This window comes from Acartia tonsa, chromosome 11 (assembly GCF_053477335.1).
Source record: "Acartia tonsa isolate MP-2025a chromosome 11, ASM5347733v1, whole genome shotgun sequence".
NCBI lineage: Eukaryota > Metazoa > Arthropoda > Copepoda > Calanoida > Acartiidae > Acartia > Acartia tonsa.
Genome location: NC_137270.1, coordinates 40,739,848 through 40,760,683, shown reverse-complemented (window position 1 = coordinate 40,760,683; position 20,836 = coordinate 40,739,848). Strand labels below are relative to the sequence as shown.

General features: G+C 33.2%; 3 protein-coding genes across 4 annotated transcripts; 1 reads left to right on the top strand and 2 right to left on the bottom strand.

Moving 5' to 3' along the window:
* The first annotated feature begins 354 nt into the window (after positions 1–354).
* Positions 355–6,606, top strand: LOC145331638 (uncharacterized). Of its 2 annotated transcripts, XM_080176415.1 has the most exons (9): positions 363–475; positions 845–875; positions 1,037–1,095; positions 3,342–3,420; positions 3,714–3,806; positions 4,651–4,740; positions 5,015–5,113; positions 5,504–5,590; positions 5,964–6,606. In XM_080176415.1, the coding sequence occupies exons 1-9, from the start codon at positions 443–445 to the stop codon at positions 6,158–6,160; spliced, it is 768 nt and encodes a 255-aa protein (XP_080032541.1). In that variant the 5' UTR covers positions 363–442; the 3' UTR covers positions 6,161–6,606. The 2 variants fall into 2 exon arrangements, with proteins under 2 accessions (XP_080032542.1, XP_080032541.1); XM_080176416.1 differs by lacking the exon at positions 5,015–5,113 and having other exon boundaries at positions 355–475; positions 5,964–6,305.
* Positions 6,607–8,316: 1,710 nt separating this feature from the next.
* On the bottom strand, positions 8,317–10,377 carry LOC145332739 (uncharacterized). Its single transcript, XM_080177784.1, has 2 exons — positions 10,274–10,377; positions 8,317–8,830 (listed from the first exon to the last, which is right to left on the bottom strand). Exons 1-2 carry the CDS (start codon positions 10,295–10,297, stop codon positions 8,450–8,452), a joined length of 405 nt encoding a protein of 134 aa, XP_080033910.1. The 5' UTR covers positions 10,298–10,377; the 3' UTR covers positions 8,317–8,449.
* An 8,337-nt stretch (positions 10,378–18,714) lies between these two features.
* Positions 18,715–20,611, bottom strand: LOC145332375 (uncharacterized). Its single transcript, XM_080177375.1, has 2 exons — positions 20,541–20,611; positions 18,715–19,330 (listed from the first exon to the last, which is right to left on the bottom strand). Exons 1-2 carry the CDS (start codon positions 20,559–20,561, stop codon positions 18,980–18,982), a joined length of 372 nt encoding a protein of 123 aa, XP_080033501.1. The 5' UTR covers positions 20,562–20,611; the 3' UTR covers positions 18,715–18,979.
* Positions 20,612–20,836: the final 225 nt, after the last annotated feature.

Here is a 20,836-nt window from a genome sequence, read left to right as displayed (position 1 = left end):
TATTCCTTATTGATAAATGTTGGAAAAAAGAACTTAACAAAACATTTTTCTCTACTTTTAAAAGCAAAGCTTTTCTTTAATTATGGTTGGTCAGTCTGTAAGGCCATAATGGTTAAAGCTCTTTTTGTTAATCCAGACATGTTAGAATTGTCCTATTGACTTCAAACTTTGCATAGTGTTTTCTATAACAAATTAGCAACTGTGGCAATTCTATAATCGTTACTAGAAAGTCGCTACGTCTATTTAAAACTACTTATTTATTCTTTATAGACAACAAAATTTTGGGAATGAGAATGGGGAATGGGTGATAGCGTCTCAGACTGACTGACGGAAAACGTTGATTATAGTGTAGCGTCACTGCCAAAAATTGTATATGCTAGCGATGCCACTAATAATGTTTATTTTTTTAATGCATCATTTTATATTTTTTTAGATTTGTTTGATGTGTTTCACAACTGGTATTTTTTCCGAACAGGTAATTATTTTTTAAAAACATAAAAAAAATCTTATTATTCATTACATGTTTTTTCCCCTAATAATTTCATAGATATACATATAACCCTAGCAGAGCTGGGTTTTTAATTAAAAATAAATTATACATATAGTTGAATGCCGCAATCTTCGCTCTATTGAGTTGCCAACTATAAATAATTTTTCCAACCAGTATTTTTTGTTTATGAGAAAAATGAACCACTTTTATTATGGTCAAACCCTGCAGGGAGCTGAAACCCTTTAAGGCCATCTCTGATTTCCTCTAACCCAGCAGTTAAATATGCTTCCAGCAGAAGGAAAAATCTGTGGCTTAAAGTTATAATAACATACTGCAATGTTTTTAATTATTTAGATAAGCAAAAAACCAACTGGTTTGGAGAAAGGTAGATATGTTTTTTTTCATTATGCATGTTTATTATCTATTTTACCTGAATTAAAAAAATTTTAAATGTCAGCAAGAAATAGTATTTATAATAATTTGACACCAAATTGTAAATAATACAACTGTGAATTTTTAAATATTTAATATAGATTTTATTTATAGAACTATTGGATGTATTATATCTTTGTCCAAGAATCACTGGTGTCCTGGATAGAAAACAGGTTTTTTTTGACATAGTCTCACAAGACCTATGTAGTCATGACCGGGAGACAATGATGGTTCAGTACATGACTTTCGTTAAATCACAGCTGATCATTTTTGTGGATTTTTTTGAAAATTACTTTTTTATCCAAAATTTCATAGTTTTTCCCAAAAAAATCTCAATTTTCTCACATTTGCTGCTTAGTTAGCCTAAATTTACGCAAGAAAAGTATAATAAGTAACTGCTGTACTGAAGATTGTGCTATCACCTATAACAAGATCTTTCAGAATCAATGGAATAAGATTTGTAGTCTAGAAATTGAGTAAGAGTTAATTATTTTGAATTAATGTTTAACAATAAATTTGCACGTCAGAACTGCTTCTAGCCTCCATAGGCTTTCACCTGGCTTGAACATGATTCAATCTATCTGACTTTGCCTTTGACTCCTCAACATAAAGTTATTGCCCTCAAATAATATTTCTTTCACTAAAACATTATCTCCTATCAATCCACATGTTAAACTTTTTGTTTAAAGACGTTAAAGTTACCGTCCCTGTCCTTCAACTTTAACAAGTATGCCTCATAATACTTTCCACTAAACAGGGTACCTCTCTCTACCCTGGTATAGCCAGACCTCTATTCTAGCCAGCTGACATGTTTCACCCATCCTATAAATCTTGATGGAAGTCAGTTTAGAATTCTGACCTTGTTTGTTAATCAACAATTTCACACACTTTTGACTCTTTTTTTATGGCACTTGTTTGCTATTGAGCTTGTGGCTTGACTTTTGCCATATAAAGGGATAACCTCAAGATTCAGAATAAACTTTCAAGTATTCTTACTTTTTACTTCCTTTGGTTTCATATGAACCAACTACTGTCATGAAAGATCTTTCCATGAATGAAAGCCAAGACTGCCATGCATCTAGCTACATGGTCTTTAAGACTCCCTTGCCTTAGTTACTTCAGCTAAGAGCTCATATCCTCTCATTCTCTATTACTCAGAAATTTACCATGATTTCCGTCTACTCTGCTGATTGAAAGTCACGTGGGTCTATGATTCCAAATTTAACACCACTTGATAGACAAACTGCCCTTTATTTTTGATTTGCTAATCCTACATTTTGGTCTTCCTGTTCAACACCTTCCTAGGTCCCTTTACTACTGGTAGCTTTTAGGAAGGGTAGTATTGATAGGCTTAGGACAAAGAACTTGCCTGTGTTTATTTTCAAATTGGATTTTAAAGTCGCCATTGGAAATCACACTTGAATAAAATCCAGTTATGATCATGTAACCAGCATTCACATTTACTCTAGTAATAAGCTACTATTATTTTCTTCAAGCTATGAGCCAAGTGCTTTCCTGTCAGTTAGCTGCTCTTACACTATCTTGCAAAATAATTCATCCAGTTTAGAATCCAATATGTATCTATAATCATTCTGTAGGTTCACCTATGTAAAACCTTCCATGGTTCTCACTATGACATTTAATCAGTAGTAAAGATAAGCAGTGTGTACAAAAGGCAGAGACTCAATCAAGACCAGCTATAGACTGGTCTTTCCACGGATTCCAAGTTCATGTCAAACACTTACAAGTGATAATCCCACATGTTAAAAATATTAACATTCTACTAAGCTCTTTGAACCAAGGACTGGTTGTATATTCAATTGTAGCCTGGTATATATGGTAATATAGGACTTTAAACATGGCAACTGTGGTTGTGGATATATATGTTATACTCCAAGCAGATATTGTTTTGATGTTGAGACATCAAATCAGCCAGGAACCAATATTGAGCAGGATAACTTGTTAATATTTCAAGGAAACTTGTTTTAAAAATATAATATGTCATGAGGCATGCAATAGGGACATGAAATATTACTTAAAAAGTTAATTACAAGAGTTGTTTAGACATCAATTCAAATATTTACTTCAAATAACTCTTATTTAATTTCTAGACTAAAAATCTTAATTATTCAAGATTCTTAAAGATTTTGTTATTAATGATAACACAGTCCTTAGTTCAGCTGTATTTATTATACTTTTCTTGTGTAAATTTATGTTAACTAAGCTGCAAATGTGAGAAAATTGTGATTTTGAAGGAAAAACTATGAAAATTTGGGTATAAAACTAATTTTCAAAAAAAGCCACAAAAATGATCAGCTGTGATTTAATGAAAGTCATGTACTGAACCGTCATTGTCTCCCGGTCATGACTACATAGGTCTTGTGAGACGTATGTCAAAAAAAACATGTTTCCTATCCAGGAAAATAGGAATCACAAGAAGAAAGTTAAACAATTGATAAAAGAAGGAGCTAACATTGAAGTAAAGAATACTGCTGGAGGTATATTGATTTAAAATATTGTTGAAAAATAAATATAGAAATTCTAATACTCCCTCATAGCTGGGTAAAAACATTAAAATCAGGATAAATGGAATAGTTATTTCTTGCATGGTATTTCAGCAAATATAAAATGTACAATTATAAGATTAAAACCTGTTTTTTAAGCCCCTAGATGCCAAAAATTGGATATAATATGATACTAACATTTTTTTCCATATTGCTGAGAGCTGGTTCTTATCCAACAGATATTAATTTGTTTAAGTAATATGGGAAACATTATTATGTGTTTTCAGAGACCCCTCTTCATATTGCATTAAGTTGCCATGAATCATTTGTACGAACATTGCTAAAACATGGAGCAAAAGTTGATGCCAGAAATGATAATGGTAAGTAAATATTATTTTTAGTAACTTTTATTAGTATTTCTAAGAATATTTTTATAGTTTATATATAGCCTAATATGAAGTACAAACAGTTTTTACTGCAAATATTTTGTTTGATATTTCCAATCCAATGAAACTAGACCAATGCAATCAAGTCAAACAATATGCATAAGTTTTATTTTAGACAACCAAAAAATAAATAGAAATCTAATTTTGAAAAAATAAAGTTTAAAAATTTTAAGTTCAATTTTTATCCCGTTGGAGTTTTTAGGACAGTAATAATATGAAAACAAAGATTCCTAATTTAAAATTCTAAACAAGTTTGCTTTAATAGTATTTTTTATAAAACAACTCCTAAAGGGAGTAATCTCATGGTCATTTCTATCAATTGCATTGCTAGGGTAATGCAAATTCAGTAAATTGTTAAAATATACATAGTTTTATGAAAAACTTTATAGAAACAAATGTGTAAAGAATTAATTATAAAGATATTTGTTTTTCTTATCATGAATAAGTTTGAGCTCCTGAGGGATTATATTTTAGCTTGATCTTTTCAAACTAAATTTTTCAAAAAGTTTGAAATTTGTTGGATTTTCATGTTGCTAGAAATGAAATTTTTTCATCATGTTTGAATTGAATCTTGTACATGGAAAGCCTAATATAATATAATTCAGGTTGGACCACTCTTATGCTGGCTTCTTCTTTTATCTCCCATTACCAATACCAATAATAATATTTATGAATAATCAAATGTTATCTGATTTTCTGAAATAAAATTCATTTTATTGCTGTTTACTTATTTTTATTCAAATTATTTAAATAGATATCCTAATAAAGTTATATTAAGGTGCAACTAGTCTTATGTTGACATCACGTCCAACAATATTCAAACTTTTACTGGAACATGGAGCAGATCTCAATGCTACAGATAATACAGGTTTGTAATATAGATATCCATAATAAAGTAATAGGGTGTGTGTTTGTCTTTATGTCTATCTGTACTGAATGATCTTGCTAACCGCTGAACCGATTGGGTTCTCCTTAACAGGGTAGATTCTCATAGGTCTTGGGAAGGTTTATAACTATTTTGGGGGAGGGTACTTCAACCCTCCCAAGTGAAAACACAAAAAAAATTTTTTTTAATATTGGTAGACTAGAATGCAACAAAGATAGGTACAACACAGAACATAAAAACTAATTTAAAAATTTAGGAAGAACTGGCCTTATGTATGCAGCTTGTGATAATCATGAAGAGACATTGAAACTTTTTATTGAACATGGAGCTGATGTGAATGCTAAGGATAATAAAGGTCAGTTAGTTACTTTCACCCCTGACTGTAGTATAACATGCATCATATCCACTGTTTAGGGGGAGGCAATGGGTTTAAATTTAACCTAAATTGTGTCACAACCAAAGATATTATTTTCTTTCATAATTAAGTTTTGTTATGAAATATTGACAGTTAGACAGACAGATGAGGATAAACAGACAATCTTAAAACAGACAAAAAAGTCAAGTATTGTAACATCATCCAACAAGAAATCTATTTCAATTTGCAACCAAGAAAATTAAATTTCAGATATACACTAAGAAAGACAAACACATATATAAACATGCATACATATAGATAAAGGATTCAATTATACATGTTCTGCTTTGATATTTTTAATCAAAAATATTCATAATCCATTCTCTACAGGTGCCACTGCTTTGGATTGTACTCGGAAGGATTTTATTGGTTCAAATTATGGGAAAGAACAAATTGCAGCTATACTCAGAAAACATGGTAATTTCATTTTATTCAAAAATTAGTTCTCATAACATGACATTTTTTATTTCACTCTAAATTTAGCCAAAAAAAATATTTTCTTTCTTGGTTTAGTTAAGCAGGGGTTTTAAGAATCCTGCAGGTAAAGTGACTAAAGTTGGGACTAAAGTTTTCCCTCATGTGCTTAAAACATGGATCTTTAAAATGTAATAATAAGATGGGTGGTTTGGTTGCAGAATTTTACCTAAATATATGTCCTTATAGTTCATTCAACAGTTTATAGTTTTCATTGGATCTGCTCAAACTTTAAAAAGTTATTTTAAAAACTGACCTCATTCTCTAATGAAATACATATGACTATTTCCTGTAAGGTTTTAAAATTTATATCTAGGTGCTCCCAAGAAAGAAGTTTTAGAAGTTATTCATGAAAATGCAGTTTCTGTTGTAGAATCTATTAATTATCAATTTCATTGGGTCAACTTGTATTTATTTGTATACTTCCCTCCCTATAAATATCTATGGCTTGTAATCACTTTTATTCTGGAATATTTAATTATTATACCCTTTACACCTTTATTAGGATTTTAGCCAAGGCTTCCTTTAATTGTAACTCCTTTGTGACTTATAAAATGAAACACAGATCATAATATTTTAACTACCAGTCAAAAAAATCAAAAAATACCATCTATGAAATCACAGCAAATTTTAGTGCAAGAATTGATAAATCTGAATTTTACTTACAATGATAAATTTCTCCCTGTTTATTCCTTTCCCTTTTTACAGACACCCCTTCCCCTATTCTCTATATCCCTTTCCCATTTTAAAAAGTCATGTAAGTGTTATGTTAAGTAAAAGTCATGTAAACCGACCTCGGGTTACAAAATGAAATCTACTGCTGTGAAAAAAAGACTTCCCATTGAAAAATAATTATAAAGTTAAAAAAATTCAACCATTATATTTGAAAATATTGTTTGCTTAGTTAGTGTTCCTGTACTAGATAAATTTTAATAATAAATTATGATAATAAATTTTAATTTTGTGGACTTTTTAGATACAATTAAATATAATGTCGTCTTGTAGGAAATATATTTACAAACAAGGATGACAACATCCATAAAAGCGAAGCTCTGAAATCAGAAGGAAGGACAAACGAACAATAACCTTGTAAAGTGTGAAAACTTAATAAGCAGACATCAATTTCTAAGTCTAAACGAAATTGTACATAAATTTGTTGCAAAATTGCGTAAATATAGGATACAATAAAAGGACATACTTTCATTTTTAGAAATTCATTATAGAGTTGCTTCGCTTATTGTTGTCCTAAGAATCATTATTCCAAAATCAGATGAATAGGATAATCATATCATACACAAAAATGTCAAATGGTAAAAAATCAGTATGTTTTAAATTGGTGCACGGACTTTCTGTAAACGAATATAGAGTTGCTATGCTTTCTAATTTGCACCTAACTATTACAGGAATCATTATTCAATGTTTGAAATCGATAGGACAATTCTAACACGTCTTTATTAACGAAAATAGCTAACCATTACGGCATAATGATTTTCTATTATTTTAACAATCTTTTTTGGACATTTGGGTGGACATTTTTAACCCTCAGCAGTAAATAAATTTCAATATTGAATTACACCAGCTAAATAGAAGAAAAATTATAAGCTTATTAATTTTGGACACAAAGTAAAAATGCTAGTTTTCGTGTGTTTGGGATGTGTGTTTGTGTGTGTGTGTGTGTGTGTGTGTATGGGTGTGTTTGTGTGTGTGTATGGGTGTGTGTGTATATGGGTGTGTGTGTTTATGGGTGTGTGTGTGTGTGTGTATGGGTGTGTGTGTGAATAAGGAAGTGCTTTTTTCTACATAATCCTGTAATTTCTAAGGATCTAAAGGGATAAGACAATTGCCGTCAAATGGATACACATCCCCGATGGGAACATAAAAAATAGCCCTTCTGTAGAATACAATTAGTGGTTGAAACGTTTGAACACTCAATTTAATTAACAACCAATCAGAATTTAATTAAAGTCCCCAAAATTGTTAAGCCAACGAATAAGAAAACTTTATCATAAAACTTTGGGAACTTGTGTAATAAACAGCCTGATGTCCCCTCCTTCCCTGGGTAATTCATGAGGAAATTTAAAATGTACCCAATATTCTGTTATTAAATATCAAAAGCATCAAAATTCCTTTAGCTGTAGAAGTTAGTGAGACCGACAATCATAGCAGAGTATTTTCAAAAAACTCGGAAAAGAGACTTTATTACAAAGATTCAATTCTGCCATATTGTCTCAATAATCAAAACCAAAATTAAAATAGGTAACTATGTCATGTAAAAACTTTGGGTATAGTCCCTTTCGTGGCATCACCTCGTAAGGGGCGTTTCTTCGTATTTTCACAATGGACTTTGATAGGAGAAAAGCTACTGTGAATTTACGAAGAAACGCCCCTTAAGAGGCGTTGCCACGAAAGCGACTATTCACAACTTTTACTGAATCCTTCATACACAGTTTTAATGTGATATAACGATTTTAACATGCCTAAATCAACCATTTATTTAATTTGGAGGGACGTACAGACGTAATTAATTTAGAATATCTAATAAAAAAGTAATGATAAACAATAAAAAAAATAATTTATATAAATCTAGAAAAATAAATTGTTTTATAAAAATAACAAACATTAACAAATATTCACATGTTGGGTAATTTATCTTCTTTGATTGGGGCCCAAGTGAGGGGGTTCCCTGTAGGCACATTCCCTGCGTTAAGAAGGAGCCCCAAAATTAGCTGCAAAAGCCCCGTAATTAGGTGCAGGAGCCCCATAGTTAGGTGCAGGAGCCCCATAGTTAGGTGCAGGAGTCCCTTAAAGACGTGGAGGAACCACATAGTTAACTGCAGGAGGCCCATAATTAGCTGCAGGCGCCCTATAGTTAGCGGCAGGGGCCCCATAATTAGCTGCAGGAGCCACATAGTTAGCGGCAGGAGCCCCATAGTTAGCGGCAGGAGCCCTATAGTTAGCTGCAGGGGCCCCATAATTAGCTGCAGGAGCCACATAGTTAGCGGCAGGAGCTCTATAGTTAGCTGCAGGGGCCCCATAATTAGCTGCAGGAGCCACATAGTTAGCGGCAGGAGCCCCATAGTTAGAAGCCGGAGCTCTATGGACAGCAGGAGCTGGGGCACGGTTAACTGCTGGTTGTCTGGAGTAAACTGTTGTAGTCAGCCCACACAGGACTAGCAAAAGTACCTAAAGAAATGAAAACATAAGTACAATAGCTTTAAATACAAAACAAGGATGATAACATCCATTAGTAGCGAAGCACAAAATCTTTTATGAAATAGACAAACGGTCTAAGTGGGTTATAGAGCAGACTATCTGTTATCATAACAAAGAATAGGAAGAAAGGAAATATGTGAAAACTTAAATCACGAAACCTTAAAAATAGGAGTTGAGAAAACCACGTTTCCCCCAATTCAATAATTATGGACAGACGGATGGACGGACATTTGTTATTATAAGGTATCTTCGCTACTAAAAACGAATTAAATATTATCAGAGATATAAAGGGTGTTTAAAAAAAAACAATCGCTTCACTTTTTTCAATATAAACCTTACAGTTTTGGTCCAAAACTAATAAAAAAACAATACAATTCATGCCCAAGCAATGACAATAATAAAACAATATTCAATTTTAAAGCTACTCACCCTTCCAGAGCACTAGTGCTCGAAACCTAGCCCTTGCAGAGAAATTTGCCCTACGCCGAAAGTGCATATTTTATAATAAAATTAAGACAAATGTGTCTCTTTAAAAAAAGAACAAACCGTCTTAAGTACTTGAAATCCTGTAGATAGACCCCATAATGTTCAGGGGTTTTGATGGGGCATGTAAAGACCTTTCTCTAGACACCTCAACAAGGTTTCTAACATAATCCTAGCCAATTTGGCATAAAAAAGAAAGACCTGACAAACATCAAGAACTAGATTTATACAGATCCGCCATGCCTCAATGTTGGATGGGTCTGTCTTTTTTATCCCAAATTGGCTAGGATTGAGGTAAAAACCTGTTAAAGGTGTCTAAAGAAAGGTTTTTACCTACCCCATCAAAAACTCAAAACATTATGGGGTCTATCTCCAAGATTTGAAGTACATATGGTGGTTCAAATTGTGAGCGATTGGTTTTTTTAAACACCCTTTAGATAGAGCCAGGATGGAAACAAATATAAACTAGATTTTTTCTAGGGTTGACTTCTCTTCGGATGTTGCTGGTAGTTGCCTCTATATATATAGCTATAAACCTTCCCTGGACGACCCATTAAAACTCTAACTGTAAAGGAGTCCAGTAGTTAGCGAGATCTTTCACTACAAAGACACACATACACACTTTATATAATTTTTGTTACTTTTATAAAAAAAATATTTAAATTAAAGTATGGCTTCGTAACCGATTAATATCCGCTGGATTAGAATAAGTTCTCAGCCATAATGAAAGATCATTCATACAGCAACGCATTACAGACAATTTTCCATGAATATTAAAATAAAAATCATATAATTAATATCAGTTTTGTTATCCTTTGCCATCTATCAAAACTTGTTTCAATCTTTTAATTTTTCATTTTAATATCCGCGGATAGCGAATTATAATACGATGCGATAAATTTAACTATTATTAAGCTAAAAAAAACTTACAGCAATATTTTTAAGATTGTTCATGGTTGCTGTGCAGTTGATGTAGTAGATTAAACTAAAGATTATGAGAAAGTATATTTGTATTTATACCCGTAATTTCAACCATGTGTGAATGTGTGTGTGTGTTTACAAATATATGTTTTTTTGGTGAACTGAAATTAGTTTCCGAATGTGAACACATTTTCCTAGGTGTTTCCCAATCCTATCTCAATATTTGCTACTAGCTAAAAAACCTTCAAACTTCCAAAAAAAAAAAATCAAAATTTGAAAAATTAAAACTTTGAATGTATAATGTATAAATTGTTAATACATTCAAATTTTGATTTTTTTTTTGAAGTTTGAAGGTATTTTAGCTAGTAGCAAATATTGAGATAGGATTGGGAAACACCTAGGAAAATGTGTTCACATTCGGAAACTAATTTCAGTTCATCGTTTTTTTTTTAATATTTGTAATTTACTGAAAAAAACAGGGAGTGAAAGGACATTGGGCTATTTATTACACTAGTCCCCAAAGTTTTATGATAATGTTTTCTTATTTGTTGGCTTAACAATTTTTCGTGACTTTATTGAACTCTGATTGGTTGGTTGGTTGATTAAGTTAAGGGTGCAAACGTTTCAACTAACCATGACCATGACCATGACCATGACCATGACCATGACCATGACATGACATGACCATGACCTTGAATGACTATCTTGTTATAGTCCATGCAACCGACAAGTGGGTTACTAAACCCCCCCCCCACCCTTTATTTTAAATTTTTAAAAACTTTTTTCAAACACAGGGGGGTCAAGGTAATAAAAAAACAAGTGGGTTTGCCACAGACGACCCAAAAATAATTTTTTAAACGTTATCTCTCCCTCCTCCCCCCCATTGGCAGGGTGGTAGTGCCCTCCCTCAAAATTAACGCAGGATCTATGAGAAGGTATAACATAAAGGAGAACCATATCAGTTCAACGGTTAGCAAAATTATTTGGTACAAACAGACAGACAAAGACTTCCTGTTACTTTTATGTAAAGTTTATATTGTGGCCCACTTTCGGTTAAAAAGAATTTTCAGCAACTTAATTTTTAAATCCTAGGGAAAGTAAATCCCCTTTTGTAAGGGACACTCTGGTTTTTCAATATGTAGTATCATGTTCTACTTGTACTCAATTTTAAATAAATAAAAAAAGAGGAATTTTTTTATCTATACCAAAAGTGAGAATATCTACGCTTTTTAAATAATGTTAAATAATTAGAAATAATATTTAATATATATTTAGATAGTCAATAATAGTTAATTAGTAATATGCGGTGAAAAATAAACTTTTACAAAAATAACAAACATATTATGCTTCTACAGAAACCCCAAAGTAAACTGCGGTAGGAGCCACAAAGTAAGCTGCGGCAGGATCCACAAAGTAAGCTGCGGCAGAAGGTCTAATAGTAAGCGGCGGTAGGAATCTCGAAATAAGCTGCGGCTAGAGCCCCATATTAAACAGTGACAGCTGTCTTTTAATAAGCTGCGGCAAGAGCTACGGAGAAAGTTGCGGGTTCTTTGGAGTAAATTGTTGTAGTTAGCTAACACAGGACTAGCAAAAGCACCTAAATAAATACATCGATAATAGCTTTTCTCGTATTCATTCGAATCCGGTGGATAGGAACCGGTTCTCATCCATACGAAAAAACTATGTCTAGCATCGTATTATATCCAGTTTTCTAAGAATATAGAAATGTACAATCATAAGATTAAAACCAGTTTTTTTAGCCCGTGCCTTCGGCATCTCGGGGCTAAAAAAACTGGTTTTAATCTTATAATTGTACATTCTATATCCGCGGAAAGCCGTTTATAATACGATGCGAGAAATAACTATTATTTGTCATATGGTATCATATCATATTAAAATGGGGTATTCCTATCCAGTTTTTTGTTTAGGAATGAATATCATTCTCAATTCAACAAAAAATCATTTTTATGCTAAAATGTGGTTTAATTTTTAAGTTTCAGTTTTTCCCCTGAGGTAATTATGCTTTCTTTTAGTAATAATAAAAGTTCTAAAATCTTTAAAAAAAATTCAAAATTCTTATAAAAATATTTTCTCAGATTTTTATATAAATATGACTGTATAGACATGGGAACTTCAGTCATGTGAGGCTTGTGGTGCAGAACTGAGATTCTGTTCACCTGTTGCCATGCTCGGGGTAAAAAAATGACTACCTCGGAGATAAAATTGACTACCTCAGAGAAAAAAATGACTACCACGGGGAAAAAAATGACTACCTCAGGGAGAAAAAAAGAATATTTACATCCACTATTTAAGGGGTCGTTTATGTGAGAATGAAAAATTAAAACCAGTTAGTTTGTCCCTAGAGGCTAAAAATTGGTGTTAATTTTATGATTTTTATTTGCCAAACTTCCCTGGACCTTTTAAAACACCTTCCCTGTAAAGGAGAACCATATTGGTTTAATGGTTAGCGAGATCCTTCACTACAAACACAAACAGTATACACACTATACATCCTGTTACTTTTATAAAAGGATAATAATTTACCAAGTTTAAAAAAGCCTACAGCAATATTTTGTGAATCCTTCATGGATGCTTATGGTAGCAGACTAAACTAAAAATAATATCTGGAAGTATGATTGTGTATTCAAGCTCAGGGATCTAAAGGGATAAGACAATGACAGATGAATTGATGTATATCTCCCAATGATGATGCGCAAAATTATCCCTTCTGTAGATTACAATTAGTGGTGGAAATGTGCGTACACTAAATTTAATGAACCAACCATTCAAAATACAATAAGTCCCCAAAGTTGTTGAGTCAACGAGCAAGACAACGTTTTTATAAATCTTTGGGGACTAGTATAATAAATAGCCCAATGTCCTCTCCCTTCCTGATTCATACTTATTTTAACCATGACCTTGAATAATCGATTAATTATTGCCTGGATTTTGCACCAGATTTTGATGTACTCTGATAAAGTGATGTTCGCTCACAGCTGGCTAAATTACAATATACCCAATCCATCTACCCCCTTTACGCAATACCCTCCAATCCTACTTGATGAACGAACTTCCCAATAAATAAGGTCAATATTAGCAAGCCAAATTAACGATAATATTCCCCTGTGAATTTATCCATGTATTGTATATCTTATATCTATTACCTTGAATGACAACTTCGGTGTAGTTCCTTGAACAGACAAGTGGGCAAACAAAATTCTCCTACACCCTGCCCCCCACCCCCCCGCCGATTATTTCGAGCTTTTACAAAAAATTTATTAAACTTTACTCCAAGGGGGGGGGGGGGGGGGTCAGGCACCCTCGAAATCTATTTTTTTTAAATTTTATCCCCTCTTCTCTTTTTTAATTTAAAAAAAAAACTTTTTTTAAAGGGAGGGTGTTTTTCTTGGAGTAGTGGTTCCCTTCTCAAAAATGTTTATAAACCTACATTTGCATTGTTAGGAAAAACCATATCGGTTCAGCGCTTATCAAGATCCTTTTGTACAGACACACAGAAAGAAAAACTCAAAGACATCCTATTACATTTATATAAAAGATTATATTGCGGCCCACTTTCGGTGAAAGTGAATTTTCATATTTGTGTAAATCCCATTTTCTAAAGGACACGCTGGTTTTTAGTAGCGAAGCTACTCTATAACTTGATAGTCCATTGACCAGTCCATAGGGGAAATGTGATTTACTTTGCTGCCATCAAAGATAGAACGCGGAAATTTTTATTGAAGATTCTTATGACATATGCACATCTAATCTATACATTGTTTTGTCCGTCTTTTGTCTTATGGACATGCTTTAAAAGATGTAAAACTTTATTTCTTTACGTTTTTGGGATTTTCATGGAGTTTTTGCATATTTTCTCTCTTTTGTCACCACTGAACATCTCCTCCATAACTCACTTTGTCCATTTGTCCATTCCATGATTTATTTTTGTGTTTCGCTACTTATGTATGTTGTCATCCTTGTTGATATGTTGTGAGTGTTGTCTAGACAATATGTTCCTCTTGTTTCTATACAGTACAGGGATAGTAAGGGATAAGAAAATATGTTGTGAGAGTTGTCTAGACAATATGTTCCTCTTGTTTCTATACAGTACATGGATAGTAAGGGATAAGAAAATATGTTGTGAGAGTAGTCTAGACAATATGTTCCTCTTGTTTCTATACAGTACAGGGATAGTGAGGGATAAGAAAATATGTTGTGAGAGTTGTCTAGACAATATGTTCCTCTTGTTTCTATACAGTACAGGGATAGTAAGGGATAAGAAAATATGTTGTGAGAGTTGTCTAGACAATATGTTCCTCTTGTTTCTATACAGTACAGGGATAGTAAGGGATAAGAAAATATGTTATGAGAGTTGTCTAGACAATATGTTCCTCTTCTTTCTATACAGTACAGGGATAGTAAGGGATAAGAAAATATGTTGTAAGTGTTGTCTAGACAATATGTTCCTCTTGTTTCTATACAGTACAGGGATAGTAAGGGATAAGAAAATATGTTGTAAGTGTTGTCTAGACAATATGTTCCTCTTGTTTCTATACAGTACAGGGATAGTAAGGGATAAGAAAATATGTTATGAGAGTTGTCTAGACAATATGTTCCTCTTGTTTCTATACAGTACAGGGATAGTAAGGGATAAGAAAATATGTTGTGAGAGTTGTCTAGACAATATGTTCCTCTTGTTTTTTCTATGCAAAACATGGATAGTAAGGGATAAGAAAATATGTTATGAGAGTTGTCTAGACAATATGTTCCTCTTGTTTCTATACAGTACAGGGATAGTAAGGGATAAGAAAATATGTTGTGAGTGTTGTCTAGACAATATGTTCCTCTTGTTTCTATACAGTACAGGGATAGTAAGGGATAAGAAAATATGTTGTGAGAGTTGTCTAGACAATATGTTCCTCTTGTTTCTATACAGTACAGGGATAGTAAGGGATAAGAAAATATGTTGTGAGTGTTGTCTAGACAATATGTTCCTCTTTTTTCTATACAGTACAGGGATAGTAAGGGATAAGAAAATATGTTGTGAGTGTTGTCTAGACAATATGTTCCTCTTGTTTTTTCTATGCAAAACATGGATAGTAAGGGATAAGAAAATATGTTATGAGAGTTGTCTAGACAATATGTTCCTCTTGTTTCTATACAGTACAGGGATAGTAAGGGATAAGAAAATATGTTGTGAGTGTTGTCTAGACAATATGTTCCTCTTGTTTTTTCTATGCAAAACATGGATAGTAAGGGATAAGAAAATATGTTATGAGAGTTGTCTAGACAATATGTTCCTCTTGTTTCTATACAGTACAGGGATAGTAAGGGATAAGAAAATATGTTATGAGAGTTGTCTAGACAATATGTTCCTCTTGTTTTTTCTATGCAAAACATGGATAGTAAGGGATAAGAAAATATGTTATGAGAGTTGTCTAGACAATATGTTCCTCTTGTTGTTTCTATGCAGTACAGGGATAGTAAGGGATAAGAAAATATGTTGTGAGAGTTGTCTAGACAATATGTTCCTCTTGTTTCTATGCAAAACATGGATAGTAAGGGATAAGAAAATATGTTGTGAGAGTAGTCTAGACAATATGTTCCTCTTGTTTCTATACAGTACAGGGATAGTGAGGGATAAGAAAATATGTTGTGAGAGTTGTCTAGACAATATGTTCCTCTTGTTTCTATACAGTACAGGGATAGTAAGGGATAAGAAAATATGTTGTGAGAGTAGTCTAGACAATATGTTCCTCTTGTTTCTATACAGTACAGGGATAGTAAGGGATAAGAAAATATGTTGTGAGTGTTGTCTAGACAATATGTTCCTCTTGTTTTTTCTATGCAAAACATGGATAGTAAGGGATAAGAAAATATGTTGTGAGAGTTGTCTAGACAATATGTTCCTCTTGTTTCTATACAGTACAGGGATAGTAAGGGATAAGAAAATATGTTGTGAGAGTTGTCTAGACAATATGTTCCTCTTGTTTCTATACAGTACAGGGATAGTAAGGGATAAGAAAATATGTTGTGAGAGTTGTCTAGACAATATGTTCCTCTTGTTTCTATACAGTACAGGGATAGTAAGGGATAAGAAAATATGTTGTGAGTGTTGTCTAGACAATATGTTCCTCTTGTTTCTATACAGTACAGGGATAGTAAGGGATAAGAAAATATGTTGTAAGTGTTGTCTAGACAATATGTTCCTCTTGTTTCTATACAGTACAGGGATAGTAAGGGATAAGAAAATATGTTGTAAGTGTTGTCTAGACAATATGTTCCTCTTGTTTCTATGCAGTACAGGGATAGTAAGGGATAAGAAAATATGTTGTGACAGTTGTCTAGACAATATGTTCCTCTTGTTTCTATACAGTACAGGGATAGTAAGAGATAAGAAAATATGTTGTGAGAGTTGTCTAGACAATATGTTCCTCTTGTTTCTATACAGTACAGGGATAGTAAGGGATAAGAAAATATGTTGTGAGTGTTGTCTAGACAATATGTTCCTCTTGTTTCTATACAGTACAGGGATAGTAAGGGATAAGAAAATATGTTGTAAGTGTTGTCTAGACAATATGTTCCTCTTGTTTCTATACAGTACAGGGATAGTAAGGGATAAGAAAATATGTTGTAAGTGTTGTCTAGACAATATGTTCCTCTTGTTTCTATGCAGTACAGGGATAGTAAGGGATAAGAAAATATGTTGTGACAGTTGTCTAGACAATATGTTCCTCTTGTTTCTATACAGTACAGGGATAGTAAGAGATAAGAAAATATGTTATGAGAGTTGTCTAGACAATATGTTCCTCTTGTTTCTATACAGTACAGGGATAGTAAGGGATAAGAAAATATGTTATGAGAGTTGTTTAGACAATATGTTCCTCTTGTTTCTATGCAGTACAGGGATAGTAAGGGATAAGAAAATATGTTGTGAGAGTTGTCTAGACAATATGTTCCTCTTGTTTCTATACAGTACAGGGATAGTAAGGGATAAGAAAATATGTTGTGGGAGTTGTCTAGACAATATGTTCCTCTTGTTTCTATACAGTACAGGGATAGTAAGGGATAAGAAAATATGTTGTGAGAGTTGTCTAGACAATATGTTCCCCTTGTTTCTATACAGTACAGGGATAGTAAGGGATAAGAAAATATGTTGTTAGAGTTGTCTAGACAATATGTTCCTCTTGTTTCTATGCAGTACAGGGATAGTAAGAAATAAGAAAATATGTTGTGAGAGTTGTCTAGACAATATGTTCCTCTTGTTTCTATGCAGTACAGGGATAGTAAGGGATAAGAAAATATGTTGTGAGAGTTGTCTAGACAATATGTTCCTCTTCTTTCTATACAGTACAGGGATAGTAAGAGATAAGAAAATATGTTGTGACAGTTGTCTAGACAATATGTTCCTCTTTTTTCTATACAGTACAGGGATAGTAAGGGATAAGAAAATATGTTGTGAGAGTTGTCTAGACAATATGTTCCTCTTGTTTCTATACAGTACATGGATAGTAAGGGATAAGAAAATATGTTGTGAGAGTTGTCTAGACAATATGTTCCTCTTGTTTCTATACAGTACAGAGATAGTAAGGGATAAGAAAATATGTTGTGAGAGTTGTCTAGACAATATGTTCCTCTTGTTTCTATGCAAAACATGGATAGTAAGGGATAAGAAAAGGGAGGAAAAATTGGTAAACATACATACCCCCATTTATAATAAACAAAATTAACCCCTTAAAATAGATTAAAATTATTGGTTGAAAAGCTTAGATTACTAGTCTGAACTTACCAATCAAGATGTTTTAAAATTTCCCTACTTTTTTAGACAACAAATGAGAGAATGTGTTTACAAAACATTGGTTACAATTGCCTCCTCCCTGAAGTATCCTGATTGTAAGATTGTTCAACAAGTTTATTTCTAGATACATATATTTGGGGTACTGTCAAGCTTTTCCTATGACTAAAAGTTAATTTTTTTGAGAAAAAAATGTTTGAAGCTTTACGCGCCAATTAAAAGTCCCCTAAATGGACTGTTAATTAAACTGTTGCCTAGAATTTTATAACAAGTTCTCTTATTCGTCGGTTTAATAAGATTTTTTAGGTTTAAACTTGCTATGTTTAGACCGTTCAATAAATAGTTTGTATAAAAACGCACATTAAAACTTTTAAAACAAATTGTAAATAAATTCAGGACACTGATTAAAGACATACCTAAAGTATTAGGACATTTCATAGAGGACAGAATGTAAATTCTGGTAAGGATTAAAATGTTGCTACGCTTTCTGGATTGTTCCGATTTACTTCAGGAATCACCATTCCAAGCTTGAAATCGATAGAACATTTCTAACATGCCTATATCATCGAAAAAGATCTGTCTGTTAGATGAACCGACCCTAATTATACAAAATTTAGCTTTTAAAAACGCAAAACAGAATAAATAATAAAACACATATCAACAAAATGAATTTATTTTTAAATAGAAACAAACATATTAGATGAAGTAACAGTAACAATATAAAAAGGTAAGGGTTTTATGTCTGTAGCTTAAAATCTTAAACTATTGCACCTATTAAGTCCTTGATTTTAGGTAAGCTTCACATAGGTCCTGTGATAGTTTCAGGCTATTTAATTTTCAAATTGATGATTTTAAGCTATTTCTTTAGCCTCTCCCTTTACCATGGAATACAGAGCCCCTTGATGCTGTGGGCCTTGTCGCTAGTAGCAAATATAACAATCACAATCATCATAATGAACACAAATTCCACGCCGCTGCCTGCTTAATACGTTGGAAAAGTCATGCTCAGCTGCTGGAATGTCACCTGTCTTGGTAGCTGGTTCTTCGGCAGGTTGCCCATATGGTTCAGCTGCGACAGGAGCCCCATAGTGGTTAGCTGGTTCTTCGGCAGGTTGCCCATATGGTTCAGCTGCGGCAGGAGCCCCATAAGGGGCCTTGTAATTAACTTCGGCAGGTTGCCTAAAAACAGCAGCAGCAGCCCCTCCACTTAGCATAGCAGCAGGATGAGCTGCAGTGAAAGCCAAAAGGCCACAAAGCACCACCAGAATAGCCTAAAAAAATATATATACATAAATTTTTTGGGGTATAGTCCCTTTCGTGGAATCGCCTTTTAAGGGGCGATTCTCCGCTTTTTCACAGCTGCTTTTCTCCTATTTCTAGCCCCTTCGGGGGGCTCTAACCATGCGGGGCCAATTGCCTAACCCGCTGCGGGGCAATCACCTAACCCAATATAGCCTAACCTAACCTAAAATAACCTATTAAAAGCTATTTCGGAAATACGATGATTCGCCCCTTTAGAGGCGTTGCCACCAAGGACGTCCAAGGGGGGTGGGTAAAGTGGTGATTCCCCCCATATAAAATTTACCCCTATCTTGGGTTTACCATGTTGGAGGGGTATTTAACCCCCCCAAACAATTTTTGGGGGGTAAATACCCCTCTCCAAAATAATTATTCCCCACCCTCCCCAACAGATTGTATGGGGGTATCCCCCCTCAACAGATTTCAAGGGGGGTAATTTTACACCAGGGGTAAAAATTTTGGGGGGTTAAAAAAATTGCAGCGCGCTTCGCGCAACCATTTTAACCCCTTAAAAAAAACAAATTACCCCCTTAAAAAATTGTTACCCCCCCCCCCCCCCCCAAATAAAAAAGCTTGGACGTTCCTGGTTGCCACTATACCCAAAATTTTTAATGCAAAATAAGGATGATAATATGCATAAAAGCAAAGCTCAGAAATGGTGTCAGAACTGAATAAAGATAATATAAAAATATTTTTAAAATTTTAAGTATATTGGTTGCAAAACTGCTTAAATTCAGGATACTATTTAAGGACAAACTTTTAGGACTTGATTATCGAGAAGCTTTGCTTATAACATTTTACTTTGTTGTCCTAGGAATATGTATTCCAAATATCAGATGAATAGAGTAATCATGTCGCATAAAAAATTATTGCCAAAAAAGTAAAAAATCGGCCTGTTTAAAATTGACGATCGGACTTTCTGGTAACGATTATAGAGTTGCTATGCCTTCTAAATTGTACCTAATTGTTATAGTAATCATCCTCAAAAGTTTGAAATCGATAGGAAAATTCTAGTATTTCTCGTCTAACGAAAAGAACTACCCGTTACAGTCGGATGGATGGACCGTCCGTAATTATACAAAAGCTTTGCTTTTAATAAACATTATATTAATTCTTATGAGTTGATAAATGTAATAAATGATAATATTAATAAGAATTTTGTTAATAAGCATAAACACTTACAGCTAAAGTTGTGAATTGCATGATTCTTTTATTGCAGATTGTTTATGACTAGTGTATTGTTGAGAACTTTCAGTCAATTTATATGAGACTACCAGAAAATAATCTTGCTTTAGTAAAACCCCTTTTCCAGTATAGCTTAGAAATAACTGTTAATGTTCTTGACAAGCACAGTAAATTTTTTATGGAAGTAGAAATGATTTTTGATATTTAAAAATGTATAAAAAGGTGAAAATCTTAAAGTTACAGGATGTTTGTCGGTGTGTTTATCTGTATGTCTGTTTGTACCGAAGGATCTC